The 25,372-nt window shown below is 43.4% G+C and overlaps 1 protein-coding gene across 1 annotated transcript; it reads left to right on the forward strand.

Moving 5' to 3' along the window:
* Positions 1-12,588: 12,588 nt before the first annotated feature.
* On the forward strand, positions 12,589-24,673 carry LOC121557726 (akirin-1). Its single transcript, XM_041871214.2, has 5 exons — positions 12,589-12,971; positions 21,658-21,801; positions 23,254-23,382; positions 24,000-24,071; positions 24,261-24,673. The coding sequence occupies exons 1-5, from the start codon at positions 12,764-12,766 to the stop codon at positions 24,269-24,271; spliced, it is 564 nt and encodes a 187-aa protein (XP_041727148.1). The 5' UTR covers positions 12,589-12,763; the 3' UTR covers positions 24,272-24,673.
* The last annotated feature ends 699 nt before the right edge of the window (positions 24,674-25,372 follow it).

Consider the following 25,372-nt stretch of genomic DNA (forward strand, 5'->3'; position numbering starts at 1 on the left):
GTGTATGGGTGGTCCCGGGGATCGAACCCACTACCTTGGCGTTACAAGCGCCGCGCTCTACCAGCTCAGCTACAGAGGACCACTTTTCAAACAGCTCTTACACTAAAAGGGCATTATCGTAATTTTCCCAATTTCACATTATTATTCCAAAGTCATAGTGTGGATATATATATATATATATATATATATATATATATATATATATATATATATATATGTATATATATATACAGTGGGGAAAAAAGTATTTAGTCAGCCACCAATTGTGCAAGTTCTCCCACTTAAAAAGATGAGAGAGGCCTGTAATTTTCATCATAGGTACACGTCAACTATGACAGACAAAATGAGGGAAAAAAATCCAGAAAATCACATTGTAGGATTTTTATGAATTTATTTGCAAATTATGGTGGAAAATAAGTATTTGGTCAATAACAAAAGTTTCTCAATACTTTGTTATATACCCTTTGTTGGCAATGACACAGGTCAAACGTTTTCTGTAAGTCTTCACAAGGTTTTCACACACTGTTGCTGGTATTTTGGCCCATTCCTCCATGCAGATCTCCTCTAGAGCAGTGATGTTTTGGGGCTGTCGCTGGGCGACACGGACTTTCAACTCCCTCCAAAGATTTTCTATGGGGTTGAGATCTGGAGACTGGCTAGGCCACTCCAGGACCTTGAAATGCTTCTTACGAAGCCACTCCTTCGTTGCCCGGGCGGTGTGTTTGGGATCATTGTCATGCTGAAAGACCCAGCCACGTTTCATCTTCAATGCCCTTGCTGATGGAAGGAGGTTTTCACTCAAAATCTCACAATACATGGCCCCATCCATTCTTTCCTTTACACGGATCAGTCGTCCTGGTCCCTTTGCAGAAAAACAGCCCCAAAGCATGATGTTTCCACCCCCATGCTTCACAGTAGGTATGGTGTTCTTTAGATGCAACTCAGCATTCTTTGTCCTCCAAACACGACGAGTTAAGTTTTTACCAAAAAGTTCTATTTTGGTTTCATCTGACCATATGACATTCTCCCAATCTTCTTCTGGATCATCCAAATGCACTCTAGCAAACTTCAGACGGGCCTGGACATGTACTGGTGTTAGAAATTGCGTAATTCAAATCTGGTATTGGAATAAGAATCAAGAGATCTTCAATCCAAGCTTAATTTATTATATGCAAAATGTATGTATGATAAGTATGAAGGTTCGTATATACGTGATAGATGAATTTGTGTATTAAAAATAATGACTAAAGAATTTCACCCCAAAAACAGTATAAATGCTAGAATTATCATGTAGTGTCAACCCACTAACAGAGGGGGCGTTACTAACCATTCAAGGGGGAAGGCGGGAAACTGTTTAAGAAAGGTGGGAGGAGCATAGTGTCTTTGTTTGTCAAGGGGTATAAAAACAGGAGATTTGTGTTTTTGAGCAGAGCTCTCCTTAAATAAAATTTACTGATAATTACTTGTGGATTGTGGACCTTGAATCATTGATGATTAAAACCAGAGCTTTACAACCTCTGGTAATGATTCAAGCTTAGGTCGAATTAGAGATAGAAATTCACGTGACAGATTGGTCCTTCTGAGCGGAGCTTAATACATCTTTATCGTTCTAGAGACACCGAAATCCGTGCACGGGCGGGTGATAGCATCCGTTACAGAGTCCTGGCCTTCCACGTTAAGGTTAATAAACAGGCCGGTGATTACTCTTTATGAACGATAAAGACGTTAACAAGTTTGAAAAAGCATTTTAATCCAGACTGCAAGGAAAAGGTCAGTAATTTTTATTCATGGATTTTGGTAAAATTAGTTGAACTTAGTTACCAAAGTCAAAGAAGGTAATAATTATTACGACAGGGAGGGTCCGCAATTGATCCTAGAGGTAAATAGCTATTACAAAAAAAAACTAGTCCGAAATGACATGGTAGTGAATTGCAATCACAAATGTAAACTAAGTTAATATTGTCATTGTACGAATTGCAATGTTCAGTATAAACAGGGAAATAATTATCATCGTATGAGAGGGATGTGTCGGGAGTTCATATATGCGACTGGGCATTTGCTAGAACTGTGCAAACAAGTTTGACAGATGATAAGGTCGTATGTGTGTGAGACTTAATCCCTCGGAGACGTGATCATTATTTCAGGGGTGGAGGGAAAAAAATAAGTCGCGTGAGGAAAATTGGGTAACTTACTCTTTTCATGAAACCGGAGTTTTAAATAGAAACTCTGGGTTAGGGGTTAAATAATTTTAAAGGGTTAATTACAAAAGCAAGAGGCGCACTAAGAGATTGGCTCCTACGGAAATAATTCGGGAGTGAATTATTTAAAAAACAAAAAGGGGGGGAGGGATTTCTTATTGTTCAACGATGGGAAAGACATCTTCTAAACAAGTCCGAGAATTAACGGGAGATGAAAGAAATATGTTTTAGGGATCCATTTGGGAGAAGAGGTATGAATTTATTGGGCATCTCGAAGTAAAAAAGTTAGTAGGCAGATGCATATAAAATTAGATGAAAAAACAGCGAGCGGAGGGCTAGAGACAGCGAGGGTATGGCTTTTTGAAGCGCGAAGGAGAGAGAAAGGGATATACAGAAAAATGAAGTTTCAGGACCTCCCCCACATCAAAGAGGAGAGAGGTTATATCCAGAGTTGGTAGAGCAAGCTTGGAAAGAAAGCCCAGATGACACCGTTGTCATGTGTAAAAGAAGATTAGGGGTGATCCCCGTCCTTCCCTCACCATATGACGGCCAAGCCGGAATGTTGGAAGGGCGGGAAGAGGGGGGGCAGAGTAAAGAGGCCAGTGAAGAGAACAAAGAGGGGGAAGTTTTACAACAGGAGGTAGTCAGGTTAAGAATAGAATTGGCTAAAAACACCACAAAGCGATTATTTGAGAGGTACCTATAAAATCCAACGATGTGGTCCTCTGTAGCTCAGCTGGTAGAGCACGGCGCTTGTAACGCCAAGGTAGTGGGTTCGATCCCCGGGACCACCCATAATAAAAAATGTATGCACGCATGACTGTAAGTCGCTTTGGATGGAAGCGTCTGCTAAATGACATATTATTATGCGTGTGTATGAGCTTTCGCACTCAAACGTAGACATACGTTATGAGTGGGAAAGTAGAGAATATTTGCATTTTTGGTCAGTTGGCGGACGCTCTAATCCGGAGCGATTTGAAGAGCCAATAGAGGTTTGCATGGAACTATTCTGTTGTGTTGGGCATTTGAATGGCAGAAGGTGAAATATGTGTGTATGAGGAAATTCAACGGCGGGTATGAATGATAACCGGATACTACTTAGTATTTGGTTGGTTAAATGCTAAATAAAAGATTTGAGGCGTGGTTATGGGGGAACTAGGAAGACACACTTATTCAAAAAGGAATGGGTGGAGAGAGAGTTTTTTTACGTGTATTAAAAGTTGCATTAGATAGCTTTAGTAATATTCTAGATATGTCTATGAAAATATGTTATAAGTACTAATGACATTATTTCCTAAGAAGGAAAATTGTAGGGAAGTTTCCCGTGCCTCCCCCATAATGTAGGAAGGAGCAGGAGAGGGGGGGAGTGAGAGACAGGACATCGTTCAAATGGTAGGGATGTCATTAAGTGTATGCTGATAAATAATATCAAGCGTTTGTTTTATTGATTGGGGCCGAATCAGAGAAAACTGTTAAATATATTGAATAGCGAACTGAAAATGAAAAGCATGGAATACAAAACAATTGGACAATTTTAAAACGATAATTTATTTTCGTTACAAGGAAGCAAGTGGCATTGGCTGTTGTGCTGGGGAAATAGCGCCAGCCTGTGGTGGGTTCTGGATTTGTTATAAATAACTTTATATTTTAAACTAAAATGAATAGACTACAATTGGAACATCAGAAAAAGGACAATATAATCCGTAATAGTTATTATAATTATTATTGATAGTTATTGCAATTATTATTATCCTGAGTGGCGCAGTGGTCTAAGGCACTGCATCGCAGGGCTAACTGTGCCACTAGAGATCCTGGTTCGGATCCAGGCTCTGTCGCAGCCGATAGCGACCGGGAGACTCATGGGCGGCGCACAATTGGCCCAGTGTCGTCCAGGGTAGGGGGGAAAATGGCCGGCAAGGATGGAGCTCAGTTGATAGAGCATGGTGTTTGCAACGCCAGGGTTATGGGTTCGATTCCCACGGGGGGAGGCCAGTAAAAAAATAAAAAATAAAGATTAAAATAATAAAAATGTATTCACTAGGTTGCTCTGGATAGGAGCGTCTGCTGGGTGACTAGAATGTAAATGTATTATCATTGATTCAGTAATGATAGGAGGGAAGTAGCGATAAAGTAGAGGGTTGAGTTGAGGACAAGGAGAATGATTTGTGGCTCTGGTTGGCGGGAAAAAGGAGAGGCAGAGACAGAGGAAGTTAGAGGGAGAGAATAAAAGAAAAAGAGAGAAGGAAACTGTTTAGGTTTGAAAAACAAGCAGGCTGAGGGACAGAGATAACAGTTTCTGGAGCTTGAAAAGCAGAGACTAACAGAGTAAGAAAAGGAACAGACGAGAGCAGAGTATTTAATGGCCACTAGGGGAAATAGCTGGGATCGGTAAAACTCCAGGATAGAAGAGGAGAGAGATTTACTAGGGGGTGGATCAAATAATTGATAATGGATCATTTGAATGAGATCACATGTAGCAGATTTAGAGTAATCAATTAAATAATCATTGTATACTCGAGGAATTTTGAGGGATTTTATGAGGTTAGGCATATTTAGGTCATAAGAGGGAGCTACCAAATTAAGTTGAGCCTAACTATCTTTGATTGTTATTTTTCAATTGGGTTTTTCAAATAAAATAAAAGCACACCCAGCATGATGTTTATAAAGGGTTGTTATGTTGAATTTAGGGAATTTTCAACAGTTCATAGGTGGTGTTTACTATGCTGTGGGATGGAACGGTTTATTGGGTGATATTTGAAACTAAATTCATGGAATAAGCTGCAGTAATCAGAAGAATGTACAATCTAAGGCGAGACAACTATTGCCTAGATCATTGATTTAGCAATAGGGTCAGGTAGATAAGGAAAATAAGAAAACAATTAGATGAAGAATGATGAGCTTTTTGGTAAGGATAGACTTCTGTAAAGCTAAGGTCGTCATTATGTACTGCATACGGGTAAATCAAGTGATCTTATCTATGGGAAGGCAATGGCAGCCCATGGTAAAATCATTTGGAACTCTGAGGAGGAAGAACAGGTTATGTTGTTGCTCTCTTCCCAAACAGTCTTAGCTTTTAATAAATATATCAGGGATGTTACCCAAATGGTAGAGAGTAACGAGGGATATGACATTGGTAGTGATTTAAAGATGATGAAGTTTTTTGGTGGGCTATTAGATATAACTGGGTTAATCATGAACATAGAGATTTTTATTCTTTGTTGCTAGACAGAAGACTTAAGTGACTTAAAAAATAGACTTGTCATGTCCAACAATCAGTCTTCAGGTCAAGCCCGGGAGAGCCGGGGTAGAACAGAGGTTGAACTAAACATAAGTGTTTTTACAAGATAAGAGATTGTTTGATTGGATTACTAATTGATTCTGAACTGAATGAAAGTCGAATTTAGCCGCCATAAAGAGAAAGGAAGTGGGAGGAGCAATAAAGAAGCAAAAAAGAATCTCAAAAATGAAAGGCATGGCAATTGGTTGATAAATAACCTAAGGGAATGTTTAGGAAGGTGGAAAAAATTGACACATAAGCAGAACTATGTGTCAAGAGGGGGGAAGAGGCTAATTGTATTAGATAATATACATTTACATTTACGTCATTTATGCCAGGAGAGGACAAAATACTTTTAAAAAAAAACATTTTTTAGATAGTCTAAAAAGAGAATGCAGTCAGAAATTGTTACATTAATCTGAACATGTGTGAAGATAGTTTATTAACCACACCCGTATGTCAGAGGTTTTGTGCCCCACAGGTGAACTAAAGGAGAAGGTGACCCACTATCTAACCAGGTGACTGGTGAGCATCCAGTCACTAGAAGGAAAACTGGAAGCAGGCCTGTTGGGAAGGGCCCCTATCAGGTTATGTTGGTAACCGCCTTTGCCATTAGAATAGCAGAGAGAGGAACCTGGGTCCATGTTACCCACTGCAAGAAGGTAGGACCACATACAAGCACCGCTTAGCACACGCAGAGTTGACGAGCGGAACTGCGCCACAGGGTGCGGGGGTCATCTCTGTCAACGAAGATCTCCTACCCAGACCTATCATCACTGTAGTGTGTTCCTAGGGTGTGAGTATGGGGTGGTACCGAGCAGAAGGACTCAAGACAGGAGAGGGTTGGGGTTTTTGAGAATATGGGTGACCCTGAGCTGCATCATAGTCTCGGCAATAGTCGTGGTAGGTCAAAATCCACCACCACCTCACACCAATTACGCTATGGCCTTACCATTATTAAGAAATAAAGGGAAAGCGACCCGACATACTGACCATCAAGGGCGAGTGATCTACAAAATAGGAGTCAGAGAAGGGTGGGGAGTAAGATTCAAAATTATGATTAGGGATCTTATCAGAGCGGATAAGCAAGCAACATGGGATTATAAGATCCCGTTGTATTTATGTTCAGCCCCCTCAGCAGATTGTTCCTGGGCTCAGGTATTTAGACATACTGGGGGAAGGAGATATGAGACGGGGGGGGGCTGGACGTCCAGATGGAGGATAAGAAGGTATAACGACATCCCCACGGAGATGGTAGTAACAATAGTAAAGGTCACTAAAGAGGACATGAAAAGAACTTACTGGGCTTGCGCGGACGGGATACTTGTCTAAGATTATATTTAATGGAGTTAAAAGATATAGAGGGAGCAGGTACTGGCATTAATCCATTAATGACAATAGACCGAGTAAATCAGTCAAGGGATGACGGAGTCAATTTGACTAACCCGTCCACTATGAAATATTTTCTCCTCCAGGAATGGAACAATGGGGAAGTGGAGGGGGTCCCTGATGAGAATCTCTGGTTAAAGTGGATGAAATACACCGCTAGGGCCTTGGGGGAGACCAATTGTTATGCATGCTCCATTGGGCGACCGACAATGTTGACCGCCCCAATGTCACGATCGTCTACCAATGAGGAGGACCAAGGCGCAGCGTTGAATGCGAACATTTTATTTTATCAAGATGATCACACGATCAAAACAACAAAAACGAAACGTCCCTGGTTACATAAACCAACAAACACGGAACAAGAAACCACAAACACAAAGTGAAAAGACAGACAGTTAAATATGGCTCCCAATCAGAGACAACCAGCTGACACTCGTTGCCTCTGATTGGGAGTCACTCAGGCCAACATAGATATACAAACATAGACTTACACACCCTGGCTCAACATAACATAGTCCCCAGAGCCAGGGTGTGACAGTACCCCCCCCCAAAGGCGCGGACTCCGACCGCGCCAAACAACCACAACAGGGGAGGGACCGGGTGGGCACTCCGCCTCGGCGGCGGATCCGGCTCGGACATGACCCAGGCACGGGGTTGTGCTGGACTGACGACGCGCACCCCTGGCTTGGTGCGTGGAGGAGGAACGGGCCTTACCAGGCTGACGACGCACACCGTAGGCTTGGTGCGTGGAGCAGGGACAGGCCGGACTGGGCTGGCGGCACACCACTGACTTGGTGCGGGGAGCAGGAACGGGCCGGACCGGGCTGACGAGCGCACCCCTGACTTGGTGCGGGGAGCAGGAATGAGCCGGACCGGGCTGACGACGCGCACCACTGACTTGGTGCGGGGGAGCTTGGATGGGCCGGACTGGGCTGGCGACGCGCACCACCGACTTGGTGCGGAGAGCAGGAACGGGCCGGACAGGGCTGACGCAAACGCACCACAGACTTGGTGCGGGGAGCAGGAATGGGCCGGACTGGGCTGGCGACGCGCACCACAGACTTGGTGCGGAGAGCAGGAACGGGCCGGACAGGGCTGGTGACGCGCACCACAGACTTGGTGCGGGGAGCAGGAATGAGCCGGACCGGGCTGACGACGCGCACCACTGACTTGGTGCGGGGAGCTTGGATGGGCCGGACTGGGCTGGCGACGCGCACCACAGACTTGGTGGGAGTGGCAGGAACAGGCCGGCCCGTACTGGGAACACACACCACTGGCCCTACGTGGGGATCAGGAACAGGCCGGACCGGACTGGCAACACACGCCAGTACCTCTCGCCGTGCCTCTACAACCTCCTTCCCCCTGGTGACCAGTGACTCCCGTAACCTGGCGGCCTCCTCTGCCAACCCGCTGGACCGCTCTATCGCGGCCTCCTGCTGCCCCGACGTCGTGAGCCCCCCCCTAAAAATTTTCTGGGGGTCTCTCCTCCCCGTGGGCCAGGCCTCCATCGTTCTCGCCAGACTCTCACCCCACTGCTCCAAAGTCCAACCTCTCTCCTCTTCTCTTGGCTTGGCCCAGTCGAGACTCCTACTCCACTGCTCCCAAGTCCATCCTCTCTCTTCTTCACGCTGCTTGGTCCTGTTATGGTGGTTTCTTCTGTCACGATCGTCTACCAATGAGGAGGACCAAGGCGCAGCGTTGAATGCGAGCATTTTATTTTATCAAGATGATCACACGATCAAAACAACAAAAACGAAACGTGACGTCCCTGGTTACATAAACCAACAAACACGGAACAAGAAACCACAAACACAAAGTGAAAAGACAGACAGTTAAATATGGCTCCCAATCAGAGACAACCAGCTGACACTCGTTGCCTCTGATTGGGAGTCACTCAGGCCAACATAGATATACAAACATAGACTTACACACCCTGGCTCAACATAACATAGTCCCCAGAGCCAGGGCGTGACACCCAATGCCAAAGGCAATGTTTCCCTGTGTATTAGACCTGGGGTCCAATCAAAAAGAGCCCAATTGCACAGGGATTGGGCTGGCAAAATTGACATACTCGGCCAGCCCACCTAGATTCACTTTAACTCCTGGCGAATACCAGTGTTACAGACATAGAAATGGCACCCGTAACTTGGGTGATTTTGATGGCTGTAAGGAGATAATTAATGTGACTGATTTAGATAAGGAAGGAAGAAAAAAAATTAGGAACCTAACCATCCCTCTGACTGATGTGTGGTGGGCATGCACAAAAAAAGGGAGTATTCGGCAGACATTACCAGAGGGATGGGTGGGTACTTGTGCACCAGTGTTGTTGGTCCAGCCTGTAAGAATTAGTCATCAAAGACCAGTGACAGGAAGAAGAATCAGAAGGAAAAGGAATATAGGTCAGGAAGGAAATAGCCCCATTTGGATAGATGGTATAGGCATCCCCAGGGGTGTTCCAGATGAATACAAAGCTATGAATCAGATATGGGAGGGTTTCACCACAACATTTTTCTGGTGGGTGACAATAAACAAAAATGTGGATTGGATTAATTATATCTATTACAACCAACAACGATTTATTAACCAGACTAGAGATGCAGTAAAGGGGATCTCCGAGCAATTATCGGCCACCTCACTTATGACCTGGGAAAATCGGTTAGCTCTGGATATGTTGCTGGCAGAAAGGGTTGGAGTCTGTAAAATGGTGGGGGGGCCATTGTTGCACATTTATCCCTAACAACACCGCACCGGAGGGGGACGGTGACCAGAGCTCTTGCAGGATTAACTGCGCTAAGTAAAGAATGGGCTGAAAACTCAGGAATTAGTACATCTTGGACAGGATGGTTTGATACCATGTTTGGTAAATGGAAAACCATAGCAGCAACCATCTTAGGGGCAGTCAGTGTTTGTATGGGAATTCTTGTATTATGTGGTTGTTGTCTTGTTCCCTGTGTCCGAGGATTGGTGAGCAAGGCGTTGGTGAATGCAGTATCTCACCAAATGATAAGAGATGGACCGACTCCGGACTCTGACCAGGAGAGCGGGAAATACGATCCTCCAGGCTTGGGGGATAACGACGACTTTGACCCTGAAAGACCGCAATTGGATGAAACGTTTATTGGTTCTGATGTATGAAGGTCATAGGGAAAATCCTAAAAAGAAGACCTATGATTGGATGTAGATAAATAGAACTGATCTCTGAGATTAAACATGTTTGTAAATACATTTATCCTGAAGATGAAACCATTTAGTCAAAAGGGTGGATTGATAGATGAATTTGTGTATTAAAAATAATGACTAAAGAATTTCACCCCAAAAACAGTATAAATGCTAGAATTATCATGTAGTGTCAACCCACTAACAGAGGGGGCGTTACTAACCATTCAAGGGGGAAGGCGGGAAACTGTTTAAGAAAGGTGGGAGGAGCATAGTGTCTTTGTTTGTCAAGGGGTATAAAAACAGGAGATTTGTGTTTTTGAGCAGAGCTCTCCTTAAATAAAATTTACTGATAATTACTTGTGGATTGTGGACCTTGAATCATTGATGATTAAAACCAGAGCTTTACAACCTCTGGTAATGATTCAAGCTTAGGTCGAATTAGAGATAGAAATTCACGTGACAATACGGGTCCGCTGAGATACCACGCAGGGCACTCAGAGAACTAAAACATTGTTTACAGGTTCTTTCTCAAATACTCTGACAGAGAGTTCCCACCTCTTCTGTTGGCCAATCAGAGTAAAGGACTGAGTGTGGTTTAGACTTTACTCAGCCAATCCGTTGGCGCACGGGTTAGTCCCACCCCTTGGCGCTCCACCCCTTGGCGCTCCACCGTTCCCAGGCATAAGTTGCTATCATAATAACCTGTGGAGTCAGCACCCAAAAGACACCCCTCCAATCTGTACTCCATGTACCCACGTTCAAGGACGGTTTCACAGACAACAAAGAGAGAGTGTTCGTATCTGTAAGAAATACAAGTCCTATCTGACCTACCCCCTAACGTTCCCCACATGAATCACAGCCTGCTATGTGAAACAATCCATATCAGTACAGTTCAAACCTATGCTCCTCATTAATGCATTCTTTCCAAGCTATTCATCACATACAGATCCAATTATGAGAAAAATAGAACCCAACACTGGCTTAAGCAGGGGGACACGTCTGGCACTGCAGGATTTGAGTCCCTGGCGGCGTAGTGTGTTACTGATGGTAGGCTTTGTTACTTTGGTCCCAGCTCTCTGCAGGTCATTCACTAGGTCCCCCTGTGTGGTTCTGGGATTCAAACTGGTGCCATTAATACAGGTAACGAGTGGAGGACAGAGGAGCCTCTTAAAGAAGAAGTTACAGGTCTGTGAGAGCCAGAAATCTTGCTTGTTTGTAGGTGACCAAATACTTATTTTCCACCATAATTTGCAAATAAATTCATTAAAAATCCTACAATGTGATTTTCTGGATTTTTCTTTCTCAATTTGTCTGTCATAGTTGACGTGTACCTATGATGAAAATTACAGGCCTCTCTCATCTTTTTAAGTGGGAGAACTTCCACAATTGGTGGCTGACTAAATACTTTTTTCCCCCACTGTATATAAAAAACACAGAGAAATTACATTTTTGACTGCACTGGGCCTTTAAGACAAGGTGGCAGACAAGATGACGACAGATAATAAATCCATGTCAATATATAAAGCATGTCCCTCTCAGGTACTAGGGACCAGAAACACAATGAATAACTCACTAATGATTTGACTTCAATGTTTATGTGCAACCATACATGACATGTTACACTCTGAATGAAAAATATGAGGATGTATGAATCGAAAAGGACATGCAAAAGGAAACCTCCCTTGTGCAGAGGGCTCTAGGCTAAATGGTACACAATGCAATGGATCCTTTCACCTGCAGTGTGTCACAATGGACTCAGTATGTCATTAAATGCATCACAATGAGCAAATGTTAAGGATGGATTCTTGCAGAGACCGTGGCATATTAACCTATGAGGAACCTTGGCAAAATCTATCAATTTGTGGTTCAAAGGTTTTCCCTGTGATATTCTTTGCAATATTGAAAACCCATGGATGAAATAATATGAAGGCAAAAAGCAAGAGGGGAGTTGAGACTGCAAAGTAACCAGAACTAATTAAATTGAGCATCTAGAGCTAGCCTGAGTGCCAGTCTGTTTTTGCTATCATGCCTACTGTCACTCATTGTCATGTTTGTCTTGGCAATAAGCAATGTAGTTGGAAAGAGCACCAACAGATCTGCTGCTCTTGCTTGAGTTGCTCAACAGTAATGTATAAAGACATCATTTATGGGAAGTGAAGGGACATTTGAAACGCCCTTGGTTTTCATTGACGTATGTAAAGGGAGAATAAAGTGTTTTAATTTAGTATTTATAAAGAACATGATAGACAAAAGATACTTACTGTAGCCTACCTGTTAAAAGAAGCAGAGCAGTCACTATCGTGAACATCAAATTTGAGTTCAACTGAAAACAGTCGTCATAAAAGAAAAGGGGTGGATGACAAGAATAAACATATAAAGTAGTACATTTATTGACCAAATGTATCACACATGTATGTAGAATCGATAATATTTTAAATAAAATCTAAATATCACAATTATGCTCTATACGAAAAATTATACGTGAATAATGTATTTTCCGAAATCTACATTCACCCTCTTTTTGTCGAATGGTACGGTCGGCCCTTGTGACGTTTTAGAAATTCAGTCGGTAGGCAGGGCAGTTGACTGGCTCACTCTCCCGGTTTCAGCAAACCGTTGTTGTGAAGAGAGAGAAACGGGAAAGCGAAGGGTCGAGTACAGCATTTTTAGAAGATATTTAACGTTTAGACATCACGTTTTGCGGGTCGTATATCTTCGTTGTCTCTTTTGCTCAGGCACCATGGCGTGTGGAGCTACGTTAAAGCGCTCGATGGAGTTTGAGGCCCTACTCAGTCCCCAGTCTCCTAAGCGAAGAAGGTGCAATGCACTACCGGGGGCTCCAAGCACTCCGTCCCCTCAAAGATGCAACCTCCGTCCGCCAATTGACTGCCCATCATCACACTCGATGTCTCCCCCGGCTATGGGAGGAGAACACAGGCTAACTCCAGGTAAGACATTGTCAAAAGTTGGATTTAGCTGTATTTCAGGGAGGCTGATATGGGGAGGGGGGTGGAATGGGATGGGTGGTTCGATAGAATGGGGGTTTGTGTATAAGAAGCTAATGTTAGGTAGCTACAGTAGCTAGCCTAACATTTGCAAGCTAACGTTAACTAACTAAACGCAGTCAGCTAGCTAACCTGCCGTTATAGCTGGCTAACAAGTTAGCCATTAATGTTGACTAATATATATTTGTGAATGAATTTGCATTGCCTGGCATGTTAACTAGCTAGCACCATTATCTATGACACAAAGCAAAAAAAAGCAAGTTTCGTCGTCAACTTGCTAAGCTAGCTAACTTGGCTAGCTACATAACAACCCTAACCCAGCTAGCCAACGTTAGCAGCTAGCTAACGTACATGCATTGATTGTTTTCTTTGCATGGTCCACAATCCATGATTGGTCTCGTGTGGCTGAAATAAAACATGCTGTAAATTAGTGCTGTAAATTTAGGCCACTTTATTCCATGAGCAGATAGCCATCACCGCAGCGTTTATTTTTGTATATGGTAGAACGCTGCATTGAAACGTCCAAGCCTTTTTGTTTAGAAGTGTGGGAACACCGTTTTTTTTTTGTACCTTCTCGATTTTCCCTGGGCTGAGAGGGCATTGTTCTGTTCCTTTTTTTTTTATGCTCGCACCCATCCTGCCCACCCGCTTGAAAAGGTTATGCCCTGTGAGAGTTGAGCGAACGTGGGGGCTGCAGGGGTGGCAAGATAATTACCTGGATATCTCGACAGCAATCCAACAATCCACATTGAATGTGCCGGTCACCGGGGTAGAGGCAAGCTATTTCACAGCAGCTAATCTTCACCGCTGTCTAAAGCCTAATTAAAACCTTGCTCCCACTTGGCACAATTTGATCCTATTTCTTTGTTGAGATGTGTGTATAATATGTTAACTGGAGGATTACAGTGCTGGGGCCTATCTTATATTTTGAACCCCTTGTTCATTTCCGTGCAGATTTTTTTAGTTTGCACCACAGTAAATCCTTTGTTGTTTTTGTCTTTTCCTAACCTCAAATTTAGCTGAATATAACCCTAATTCAAGCCCTGCATCCTGCTGCAGTTCAATGGATGGGCAGCTCCTCCTGTCACAAAATGCTGTGAAAAATTTCAATCTAATAAGAGTGTACAAACTCTGGCCCAGGACTGCCTCCTGGGCCAGAGTTTGTATGGACTGGGCACTCCAGGTAGTCTTTTGTTTTTGATCATTACCCAGGCCTGCATCTTGACATGGATGCCTCTTCCATTGAACTGGTTAATCCCTTTGGTTTGTCTTTGTCTGGCCTATCTCTTTTTAATTGATTGACTGCTTTTCCTTCAGCCCCTAACCAAGGCAGTTGGTTGTTGCACCTTTTTACATATTTGCAGGGATGCAAACTTGTCACTTTTCGGTTATATTCACTGTTTTGATCTCATCATTATACCCCGATGAAGACAGCTTGGCTGTTGAAACGTTGGCTATAAAATTATTGCATCTGAGCTCCTAGAGTGTGCAGCTCTCCTTTTCTTTTTCAAGTGTTCTACTCTGGTAGCCACCACATCGTCTAAACATGTGTTTCTTTCACCTCCAGATTGATCTCCAAAATAAGTCATCCACATGAATTGTGTAGATCCGTAAGGGTGGGGGGGTTGACAAAGTTTGCGTACTCAGTATATTACCCATTGCGCTATAAAAGAGAGGTGCAAACAGATCTTCTCCCGGTGTGATCACTACCTTCTCTCTCAAAATTAATGACTGCGCACAGAATGCATCCCTATGTGTCCTACAACTAGAATATCAGAGTTCAGAGCATGATGCCAGATATGTAGTTTAGTGGTTAAGAGCGTTGTGCCAGTAACCGAAAGGTCGCTGGTTCTAATCTCCGAGCCGACTAGGTGAAAAATCTGTCGCTGTGCCCTTGAGCAAGACACTTAACCCTAATTGCTCCTGTAAGTCGCTCTGGATAAGAGCGTCTGCTAAATTACTAAAATGTAAATGTAATATGTCATATCAGAATGAGTGCTTCATCCAATATCACGTGTGACAGCTGTGAGCAGTCAGCCTCATCCCTTAACCAGCCATTAGCCTACTCAGCTGCTTTTCTCCGCCTGTTCTTTCTGTGCATGTCTATCAGTTTAAAAATGTTATTTAGCCGTGATGGCGAGCTGGGATGTGCAGGCAGTGTTTTGGTTTCTGTTACATTTGTTTAATTATTGGTGCGGCTCGCATCGCATATCTTTTCATTTTGCCTGTAACAAGCAGGCCAGTCTTACTACGCTTTGCTGTCACGCAGCCTCTAAGTGCTAAACAATATTATAACCGCGACAAACTGCCTTGTTTTGTCATGTTACCTGGCTAGCTAGCTAACAACATGGTACCATGGCTATGCACACATTTGGATGGCACAGGCTAAATGGATGAATAGCATTCTATGTGTTGGATTGAGTAGAGGTGTGAATATCAGGGACAGGTTTTTGTGCAGCACATGTGCTGAACGTATAGAACGGGAACAGGCGTCCTGGGGGAGGTGGGGCGCAAACCCCGTGGTATCATCATACTACTTGGTATCGTGATACTTGGCCTGGTATCACATCGTTTGTAAAGTGTTGGTATTGTGACAACCCCACTCTGAAAATGGGCACATTTCACTTGCATTTGACAAACTCTTTATCTTCACCTTTTTGGGCCCTCACCAGTTTGCATCTCTGTGTTTGTCCAACATTCCTATCTTCAGAATGTTCCATGCCGCTGAATTCCCATGGCCACCAGCAAAACAGCATTAGCCATAGCAAAATGCATGGAATTGCAGGAAATTAGCTTTAAAAAGGCAATTCTCTCAGCTCCATGGCAGAATGTGTAGAATCACATGAAATGTGCTTTAAACTACAAAAAAATGTCTCCGCTCCATGGCTAAATGTTTTAGAATGGCAGGAAATTAGCTTCAAACTGGATACATTTCTCAGCTCCATGGAGACATTTGTAGAATTGTAAGAAATTGGCTTACAAATGCAAAAATGTCAAGAGGGGCCTCTAAAATGCTCTCTTAAATTCGGCCTGCCAACGGACCCGCCACGTCCCCCACCTAAGCCCCTTTTTGATCCAGAAAAAACCCTGATATCCATCACAAGATAATGCTGATGGCACCTTTGACGCAAGAGGCAGAAAATCTAGCAACATCACAAGGGTGTTGGCAGGTTCACACACATGCAGGTTTCAACAGCTGAAGAAGCTTGTGTAACGGGCAGATGGAGGAAGAGGTGTCTTCATGTCTGCCTTCCTGTGTGCAATGCGACTGTGTGATAAGGGTAGCCAATCTCCTTCTGTAATTTAGCCTCTCCCTTGATTAGCTAAGCCTAACGTAATGTTTTTTTCTCTTCTAATTTTAGTTCCTCAGTGCAAAGCAGAGGTTACTGGGTGTAGGCTATACAATTTAGGGATTGGTTCAATGAAAAAAACCCTGTTGAACAACCAACAATGCTTCTCAATCTTTCTTTTTGTTGATGCAGAGCTGTGTCATGTCTGTTAAGACCTAGAGTGAAAACACAAATGTACGCCACAAGCTAGTTTGGGTTTTCTTTCACCACTTTAATGGCTTTTGTGTACGTACAGGCCAGCTATCCTCAGGCTTCATGCACACTGGCATTTTACTCAGTATCTGCCTGGCTTGCTGAATTACATACTGCACAGCAGCTGCAGAGAGGAAAGGAATGTAAGATGTTGGTGTCTGCAGACATTGGGCCCAGATACCTGATATTATGCTCACCTTTACCCTGAGAGAGGCGCCCCAGCCACATTGTAGCTCTTTGCAAGCTAGCTTCTCCGCTGTGGGTTTGCCAGTGAATGCAGTTTCCTGTTCAGTCGCTGTTTTTAAGGTAAGCTGCCTGCTCGTTACCCCCCTCCCCCCCTTCAATATTTATAGGCATTCCCCACGAGCCAGTCAGGTTTCCTTTGTTGTAGTTCCCAGGGCACATGGACAGGTTCTCCTCCTTCTCCCTCTTCAGCCCACTTGATTGGAATAATTAACTGATCTACGAGACTTTAATGAGGACTAGCCAACCTTTTAAATTCAGGATGCAGTGGTGAGTATTAAAACTGTCACCTGTAATAAATTGAAGGGCGCTATGGTAGAGGGAATCCAAAGGTTTAAGAGTAGTGGCTGCTGCAATCTGGTAAATGGTGTCACCATAGTCAATGAATAAATATGTAGTTCACTTGAAATGTTTTTGCAAGAATTAGAGAACAGCATATTTAGTCTTGCCCGCATTATGTATGTGTCAGTACCCCTGCTGCACAGATACTGTGTGATTTTAGTAAGGGATGTGACAAATGTTATCTTTGTGAATCATTCAGTCACTCTGTTTTTCAAAGTTGTCTGGCCAGTAATTTGTACTGTTTGTCACCAAACTCAAACAGTGTAGGCAGGTCGGCCACAACGTTGCACTAGGCCCATCTATCGGCAATCAAAAGCTGCATCTTGCAATGGAACGCTGTATCTTGCATTTCTTGGCTTGCAATGGCTCGCAACTTCAGTAAAGCAGGGCCTATCATCAATGAATAGGCTAGAATATTCTACACGCAACAGACCGAAGCCTGAACATGTTCACAACCCTACATGTGATACATGTGCTGTATTGTCATGACTCACTGCGTCAGCTCTGTCTTCAGTGGGTCACTCAGTTGGGGTTTGTTGGATTAAGATCTACGTGCAGAATTTCTTAAGATGGTTACCTTCCAGGTTCTTACCCTGTACAATAATGGGCAATAAATTAATTTGGTTTGTGTTTGAAGAACACTGCAACCTGACCTAGTTATCTGTGCTAATGTTCAACACAGCGTGAGCCTAGCTAGCCTAGTACTTCTCAACAGAATTTTCCTTCAATTCATTATACACAAACTTCCCGGCAATTAGTAAGCCCTATGGTCAGTTCCCACCCATATTCATGCTCAAGTAGCAACAAATGCTGTCTCTATACTTTTAAGAGGGTCTTTGCTACATCAACTTGGCCTGACTCACAATACAGCCTGCTTCCTGGCAGCTTTGGAGTCCTTAAGTCCCCCCACTATACTTCAGCAATGGAGGGTGAAATGAGTCAGACGGCCTGTTTTTCTCTTCACCGCTACCCGTCGTCCCCCACGTCCAACTTATCTGGCCAATCTCCTGCCTTATACACTGTTTTTGTTTGTTCTCTCCCTAAGCTTTTTAGCTGAGGCTTTTCTCTCTTGCAGGAAGTCTCCGTGATTGATTGCTTTGGCCTGGCTGTGGCAGGGTCATTGTTGCTAGGCAACGCCCCCAGATTGGTACTCTGCTGGTTGACAGTGCTAGCCTGGCTGGCAGTTGACTGGCAGCAGGGGAGGGATTTCACTTGTCACTCAAAAGGTTACCCTGGAGCCCTGAGATCATTAAGCACAGCAAACCCAAGTGCAGATGTGCCCTGATTTGGAAAAGGATGTATCTCTTGTCAACTTAATGTGTTTGATCAAATCAGGGGTGAAAGTAAGGTGGTCAAGTATGGAGTCCCAGCAAAATAAATAGTGGCGGTACGCCATACTGGTAAAACATGAGCCTATCACAATAATTAAAACAAAATGTCATGAAAACTAGGCTATTACACCATTATTTATCATGACCATATCATTAGTCAGAGGCATGAAAAATGAGCGAATGGACTAGAAAATGGGTGGTATAGCCTATGCTCAAATGTAATGTGGTTCGATGAGAACACTGACATTTTGCCAAGGCAGAGATGAATGGCCGTCACCGAGACGCGTGCGGACAGCTGTGGATGCATAAATTCTGGCCTAATGACAATCGACAAAATGTCATTACACTTTGTGGTGTTTTGTGTAACAGATGTCTCTTTCCATTCACCACTGTTTGGATGCTGGAAATATGTTGCAAGTAGATGAATATGCATGGGTAGCCTAGTAAAGGAGCCCTTTTGACAATCAGATGACAACATCATGACTTGTTGTTTATGCTACAATAAAAGGTAATGCATTTCAAAAGTTAAATGAAAAATCTTTATGACTAGGCCCACAGAGATCTGATTGAATTAATAGGGATTCTATATGTAATTCTATGATTTAATGCCGGTGATTGAGATGCCGGTGACTTTTGCTGTCATGGCACCGACATAAAGAACCAAACCTTTTGACAACTTTATTTTAGGGAGTGACTTATGACTTGGGCTTAAGTCTCATTGTTTGTGGGTAAGCTATTTAGATAAACAACGTGATGCTCAAGCTAATAGATCATTGCACCTATCTATTTGGGGTAGCGTTGGCAGACAATCTGACACAGTGGCCGTTCAACTAGTCAGTTCATGCAGCATCGTGAACCATTTGAGTCACTCCTACAAACTTAACTTTTCGAGGGGGAAGCCATCCATGTCTAGTCTAGCCCCCTTCATATACTCATGTCTCTGGGATAAGTACAGCTTTATTGAGTTAGAAAAGTTTGGCCATGGCTAAATAAACAAAGCCAGTCAGATTAGAGCTGCATTGTTCACATAGGAAGGCATCAACTCCCCTGCTGCTCCTGTCCTGCTCTTCTTGTGTTGGTGTACTCTGCTCATTTGAAGCCTCCAGCTCAATAATACATGGCCAGTCAGTCACATGGCTAGCTACCTCACTCTCAAAATGGCATCTGAAAAAGGCTAGTTTTCAGTTGATCTTGCCTAGATTCAGCTCTCTCCTTGCCTCCTTTTCAAAGTGCATTGGACGAAAATATCAAATGTCCCTCCCCTCAGACTACCGCTTACAATGCATTTTGAGGAGGCGAGGAAAGATGAATTGAGAAAGGGCCCATGTAGGCCTGCTGGCTAGGTAGCTAGCTTCCCCCTCAGAACAGCTCACGGAGACATGCATGTTTGCTCTTATATTGATATGGCTGCTGCTCTCTCAACCCAAGATAAAGTAGGCAGGCCTCCCTAGATAGAGGTGCACAAAGGCCCTTCGCCCTTTGAGGTGGAATAAGGATGATAAGTCCCCCTCTCACACTGGCTATCAACACTGGTCAAGTGAACGGCATAGCCTAAACATGTTTTCCTTCCCAATATATCTTCGAATTTTACACCCAATCTGTGAAATTTCAGTCAAGCACCAGGTTGAGGAGTTTAGTTTTGTCTTTTGTATGTTGGCTAGTGCTCTTATTGAACCCACCTTAATCAAAAGATCTTAGTGGAGCTGATTTGAAAAGGTTGCCAGTGGGATATGGATTCCTTGCCAAGAAAAGTCTTCACCAATTAGAGGCTACCTACTTCCTCCAGGGTTGTTTGCTGAATACTGAAATTGGCCCTGAAATGAAGTCAAAAGGCTTTAGGTGCAGTCCCACTGCTTTGACTGAAAAGAGTGGGTACCACCACTGTCTGAGAACATGTAGGGCCTAGCTCTGTGCACAGATCTCTAGGCTTTTCCCTTGGCTTAGTGGCGTTGCCAACAACCGGATGCATCCGGTTTTCAGGGCTAAAGCTAATTCAACCTAGCTTCCTTTTCCGCTGAAAACCGGATGTGGGAACTCCGCTCGGGCGTTTTTCTTTTATGCCTACTATGTTAGATTATCTCATCCCAAATGTTACCCTAATCCCTTTATAGCCTAGTGCCCTGCCTTTGACCAGAGCCCTTCATGGAGAATAGGGTGTCATTTGGGACGCAGCCTGGCTCAGCTCTGCAGTGGTCAAAGACCTTGGAGGATGAAACCCAACCCAGTTTCTCTGGAAAGGAGGCTGTAGCATGTGAGGCCGGTGCCCAGTTTCACGCTCCTTCCCGGCCTCTGCATTGCAGTCAGATATCACCCAGATCTATCTAAATAAATCACTCTGCTTTGTGTTTGGCGCTCCTGCCTGTCAAAAAGGCCTGCAGCTTTAGCACCACTGCCAAGTAGACCTCTGCATCAAATATTCAGGTAGTTTTCTTGCTGTGTTATTGCCGGACATGCTGGTACAAGACAAGTAGTCTATTTTTGTCTTGGCTGAGTTGGCTCTTAGAGACCCGAAGACCTATTAAGCCTGACTGTCTCCTAGTGAGCTATGGATGTGTCAGGTCCTGAAAAATTTGAAGGAAGAAGTGAAACCGACTGCTTCGCTCCCTTTTCGCTAGTCACGGGATCTCAGAACGGGTGGTTTCCTTCTGAGGAAGTGTGCGCGCGCAAGTGTGCTGTGTGGGTTGACACAGCTGGTGTGTTTGTTGCTGATGTTACTCCCCAGCTTTAAAGCTCTCCTTCCTGTTAGTGCATTTGTTTTGAAAACCATATCAGCTGAACACTGCAGCTCACAGGATGTGTGCATAGCTGTGGGCCTTCATTTAGTCTTGAGGAAAACATTCTGCTATCATAGAACACTATGCCTACTAGGACTATAGCATGATTGTAGCTTGTAGTGATGATCAACAACATGCAATTTTGGAACACATTTAGCTTCTAAGAATGCCGATCTGACATGGCTGGTTTGCTATGATCAGAGACCATCTAAAAATAAACATATCACCTTTTTATGTTTGGGCTTACAAGCAAGGGTGTGGCTAGTTGTCTTCTAAAATCAACTAGACGGGCATCGTTTTCATAATGGTGCTCCAGGCTTTATTTGTCCTCTGTGAGTGCTGGTTGTTCCTGGGCCCTGTTTATGACCGCGTCCCCTGTGTTCTGTCCCCTCTACAGAGCAGATCTTCCAGAACATCCGTCAGGAGTACAGCCGCTACCAGAGGCGACGGCAGCTGGAGGGGGCCTTCAACCAGAGTGAGGTTGCCTGCAGCTCCACCGATGCCCCCAGCTCCTCCCTCGCCGTCCCCAGCTCCCCGCCAGGTGAGACCCTGCGAGAGAGAGATGGACACACGTGTACATACACACACACAGGGGGGCTGGAGTTGTTGATGTTGTGCGAGGTGGGCCAACAACCGAGTCACCTGCCAAACCACGTCACCACCCATATGGTGTTCAGTGTACGCATGCAGCGGTAATACAAACCCCAAACATTTCAGCCTCCACAGACGTTACATAATGATGCTTGGAGTTGGTATATGTTTTTATAGATCCCATTGGCTCAAGTATAGCTAGTCGGCACAGTCTCAATATTTTCAATGTTTCCAAACCCATAGACAATTACTACATTGACTTGAATGTGAATGTCTGTCGCTCCGTTCTAGTAATTATATTTCTGTCTCTCCTAGTTCCGAGAGCATTGCCTGGATTTTAGCTTTAAAAGCTTTGGTCAGAAATTCAGAATGGGTCAAAGTCCACTTAAAGGCCCAGGGCATGAATCATTCAGCCTCCCCTGGATCCAGCTCCAAGCTCAGAAGAATACTTGGAGAAGGGGCCTCGTTAGTGCCACATGACCCTCTAGGCCACTGGTTCCCAACCTTTTTTTAACCATGGCGCACCTTGATGGGATATTACATTCTGCGGCACACCTAAAATGTCCCTATTAATTTATTTAGTGGTAATGACCTCTCATTTTATCTGATTCATACTGCAAACCAGCTATTTTCTGTGACAAATGTTTTTTATAGATTAAATATGGTTTATTTGAAATATTTTCATAGTTTTGATAGTTCCATACTCATGATGGTTAACTTGTGTGTACCCTTTTAAGAGCGTCCCGTGAATCTGTGGCGGAAAGAAGCCAGAAAGAATGGGTATAATTGGTCTTCAGTGTTGAATGTTTTTTGGGGCTACAGATGAGCAGTTTTCTGCATTGTAAAGGGGCAACCATGGACACAAGGCCATGTTCCGTTTTGTTTCTATAGCAGAGGCTGTGGTATAGCTAAGGCCAGAGACACATGTATTAAGAAATAAATGACTATGGCTAAGCCTAATCAGACTTGCCTGTACTAATGGTTCTCACAGGTGAAGTAAAATTATACAAATGACTTTTGCTCATGATGCGTGCCCCTCAAATGAGACAAATGTAACAACATCCTGAGCACACTGGACTTGAAACAACGATACAGATGTAAACGTGCCATTTCATGTTTTATCTGACCGGCACTAGTGCTCCCAAGTAAACATTCCATGTGCATTCCACAGGTCACGTTTATAAGTGTGTAAACATAACAACCTAGATTAGGAAAAGTTTTGCGGCACACCTGAGTTCCTCAACGCACACCTGTTGGGAACTACTTCTCTAGGCTGCTGCTGGGTCAAATGTGACAAAAATGAATGAATAAATTGTCTTGCGCAGACTCTGTCACCTATAGTGTATTTATGGATGACATGGGGAATGTCAGCCTATTTCAAATCTCACTGTGTGTGTCCCAGGTGCCTCGAGGAAGGACCAGCCGTCGTTCACACTGAGGCAGGTGAGCTACCTGTGTGAGCGCTTGCTCAAAGACCACGAGGAAAAGATCCGGGAGGAGTACGAACAGATCCTCAACACAAAACTTGCAGGTACAGACAGCACTTGGCATATCCCCATCCTTAAACTGAAGTCAAAAGGGCTTTTCACATTACTGAGCCAAGCCGAAACAAGTTGAGCTGGCATGGTTACGCATCCACTGTAGATGCTGGAACTTGCCAAAACAGAAAAGAAAATGTCAGAGCGAGCACAGTTTGGTTCGGGTCGACACGATAGTGTGAAAAGGGCAGTTTCGTTTTTCATAGCTGCGTTTTTTTTTTTCACTAGCAATGAAGAAAGACTGATACAAATGGCACCCTGTGTGCAATAGGAGATAGGCCTATTTGCTGCACCCCCAGAACACCTTTAATGCCACCTTTATCTAATGTCCTGCTGATTTGTTTTTGTTTAATTAGGGCCTCTCTGGGCAGATATGGATTTATAGACTAGACACTACTAGCCAGGACTGCTAATGTTTCTAGAATGGAAATCTGCCCTGACTGGAATGATTATGATCAACCTTTTAGCTGATGTTTAGTGAAGGCTCAAGCACCAAGTATTATAATTGTTTTGCATAATTTGTGGAAATGTATTGACATTATCTGGTCCTTGAATCTGCACCGTCACAATTTTGTACTAATCCAATGGCCATCTTGATCCTCTGTTGCAGAACAATATGAATCTTTTGTGAAATTCACACAAGACCAGATCATGCGAAGATACGGCGCCAGGCCTGCTAGTTGTAAGTATCCGAGTTTCAGTTTTCACATTTTACCCGTCCACCATTTTGCTCCAGAAGAGTAAACAAAGCAATCCCTAAAGCCACGTAAAGTAATTGATTTTTCTCTGTTCAGAGTTCTAATGCATTCTTGTCCTCTCATTTGTCTTCATGCTGTTGATCTCATCCATTATTCAATCCCTCTGTTTTCAGATGTCTCTTGAATTCCCCCATTGATGAGGTACCAGCTTTTCTCACAGGACGGCTGCTCTTCTACTGTCTCTTCCTCCACTAGATATGTGATTTTTATGTCCCTTTTTTGTTTTTCATGCTATTTGGGTGCCATGGTTTATCCACATTTTTAATCCAAAACTGATTTCTATACTCCAGAACTGTGGCTGCTGGCCAAAACGCTAACGAATCGGAAGAAAATGTAAAAAGTCGATATGCTGCAGTGGCTATTCTGATCCTTCTGTATTATAACCTGCCAGCACTGCCCCTCTGCAGCCGCTGTATTGCTAAAGCCCCCTGGCCTCTTATCCACCCAGTTTATTTTTCTCTTTTCCAACTCTACCTGAGGATGTGGATTTTTTTTCTTTTGAAAATAAAGTCATGTGATTTTAAAATGGTTTCTCTCAATTACTTTTTTGTCATGCATTCAGTTGATCAAACTGTTAAAACAAACCGTTTTATTTTGGTAATCTTTTTTAAATTATAAAGTAAATACATGAGAAAGTTAGTATTTTGTCAAAGGAAGGTTCATTTGTGCAGTGCATATGCTTTAAGGTTGCATAACCCCCTTGAATTGAATCAATTTAAGACAGTTACAGTGCATTTGGAAAGTATTCAGACCCCTTCACTTTTTCCACATTTTGTTACGTTACAGCCTTATCCTAAAATGGATTAACAAAAAAAATTCCTCTATCTACACACAACACCCCATAATGACAAAGCGAAAACAGTTTATTAGACATTTTTGCAAATGTATTACAAATAAATAGAAAAATACCTTATTTACATAAGCATTCAGACCTTTTGCCATGAGACGTGTAATTGCGCTCCGGTGCATCCTGTTTCCATTAATCCTCCTTGATGTTCTACAACTTGATTGGAGTCCACCTGTGGTAAATTAAATTGATTGAACACAACCTGTCTATACATACACTACCGGTCAAATGTTTTAGAACACTTACTCAATCAAGGGTTTTACTTTATTTTTACTATTTTCTACATTGTGGAATAATAGAAGACATCAAAAGTATGAAATAACACATGGAATCATGTAACCAAAACAATGTTAAACAAATCAAAATATATTTGAGATT

This window comes from Coregonus clupeaformis, unplaced genomic scaffold (assembly GCF_020615455.1).
Source record: "Coregonus clupeaformis isolate EN_2021a unplaced genomic scaffold, ASM2061545v1 scaf0130, whole genome shotgun sequence".
Classification (NCBI taxonomy): Eukaryota; Metazoa; Chordata; class Actinopteri; order Salmoniformes; family Salmonidae; genus Coregonus; species Coregonus clupeaformis.

Excerpts from the sequence above, each read along its gene's own strand:
- LOC121557726 (XM_041871214.2), top strand. The coding sequence starts at position 12,764 with ATGGCGTGTGGAGCTACGTTAAAGCGCTCGATGGAGTTTGAGGCCCTA. Across the intron at positions 21,802-23,253 it reads CGTCCCCAGCTCCCCGCCAG|GTGCCTCGAGGAAGGACCAG; the intron begins GTGAGACCCTGC and ends TGTGTGTCCCAG. Across the intron at positions 23,383-23,999 it reads CCTCAACACAAAACTTGCAG|AACAATATGAATCTTTTGTG; the intron begins GTACAGACAGCA and ends CCTCTGTTGCAG.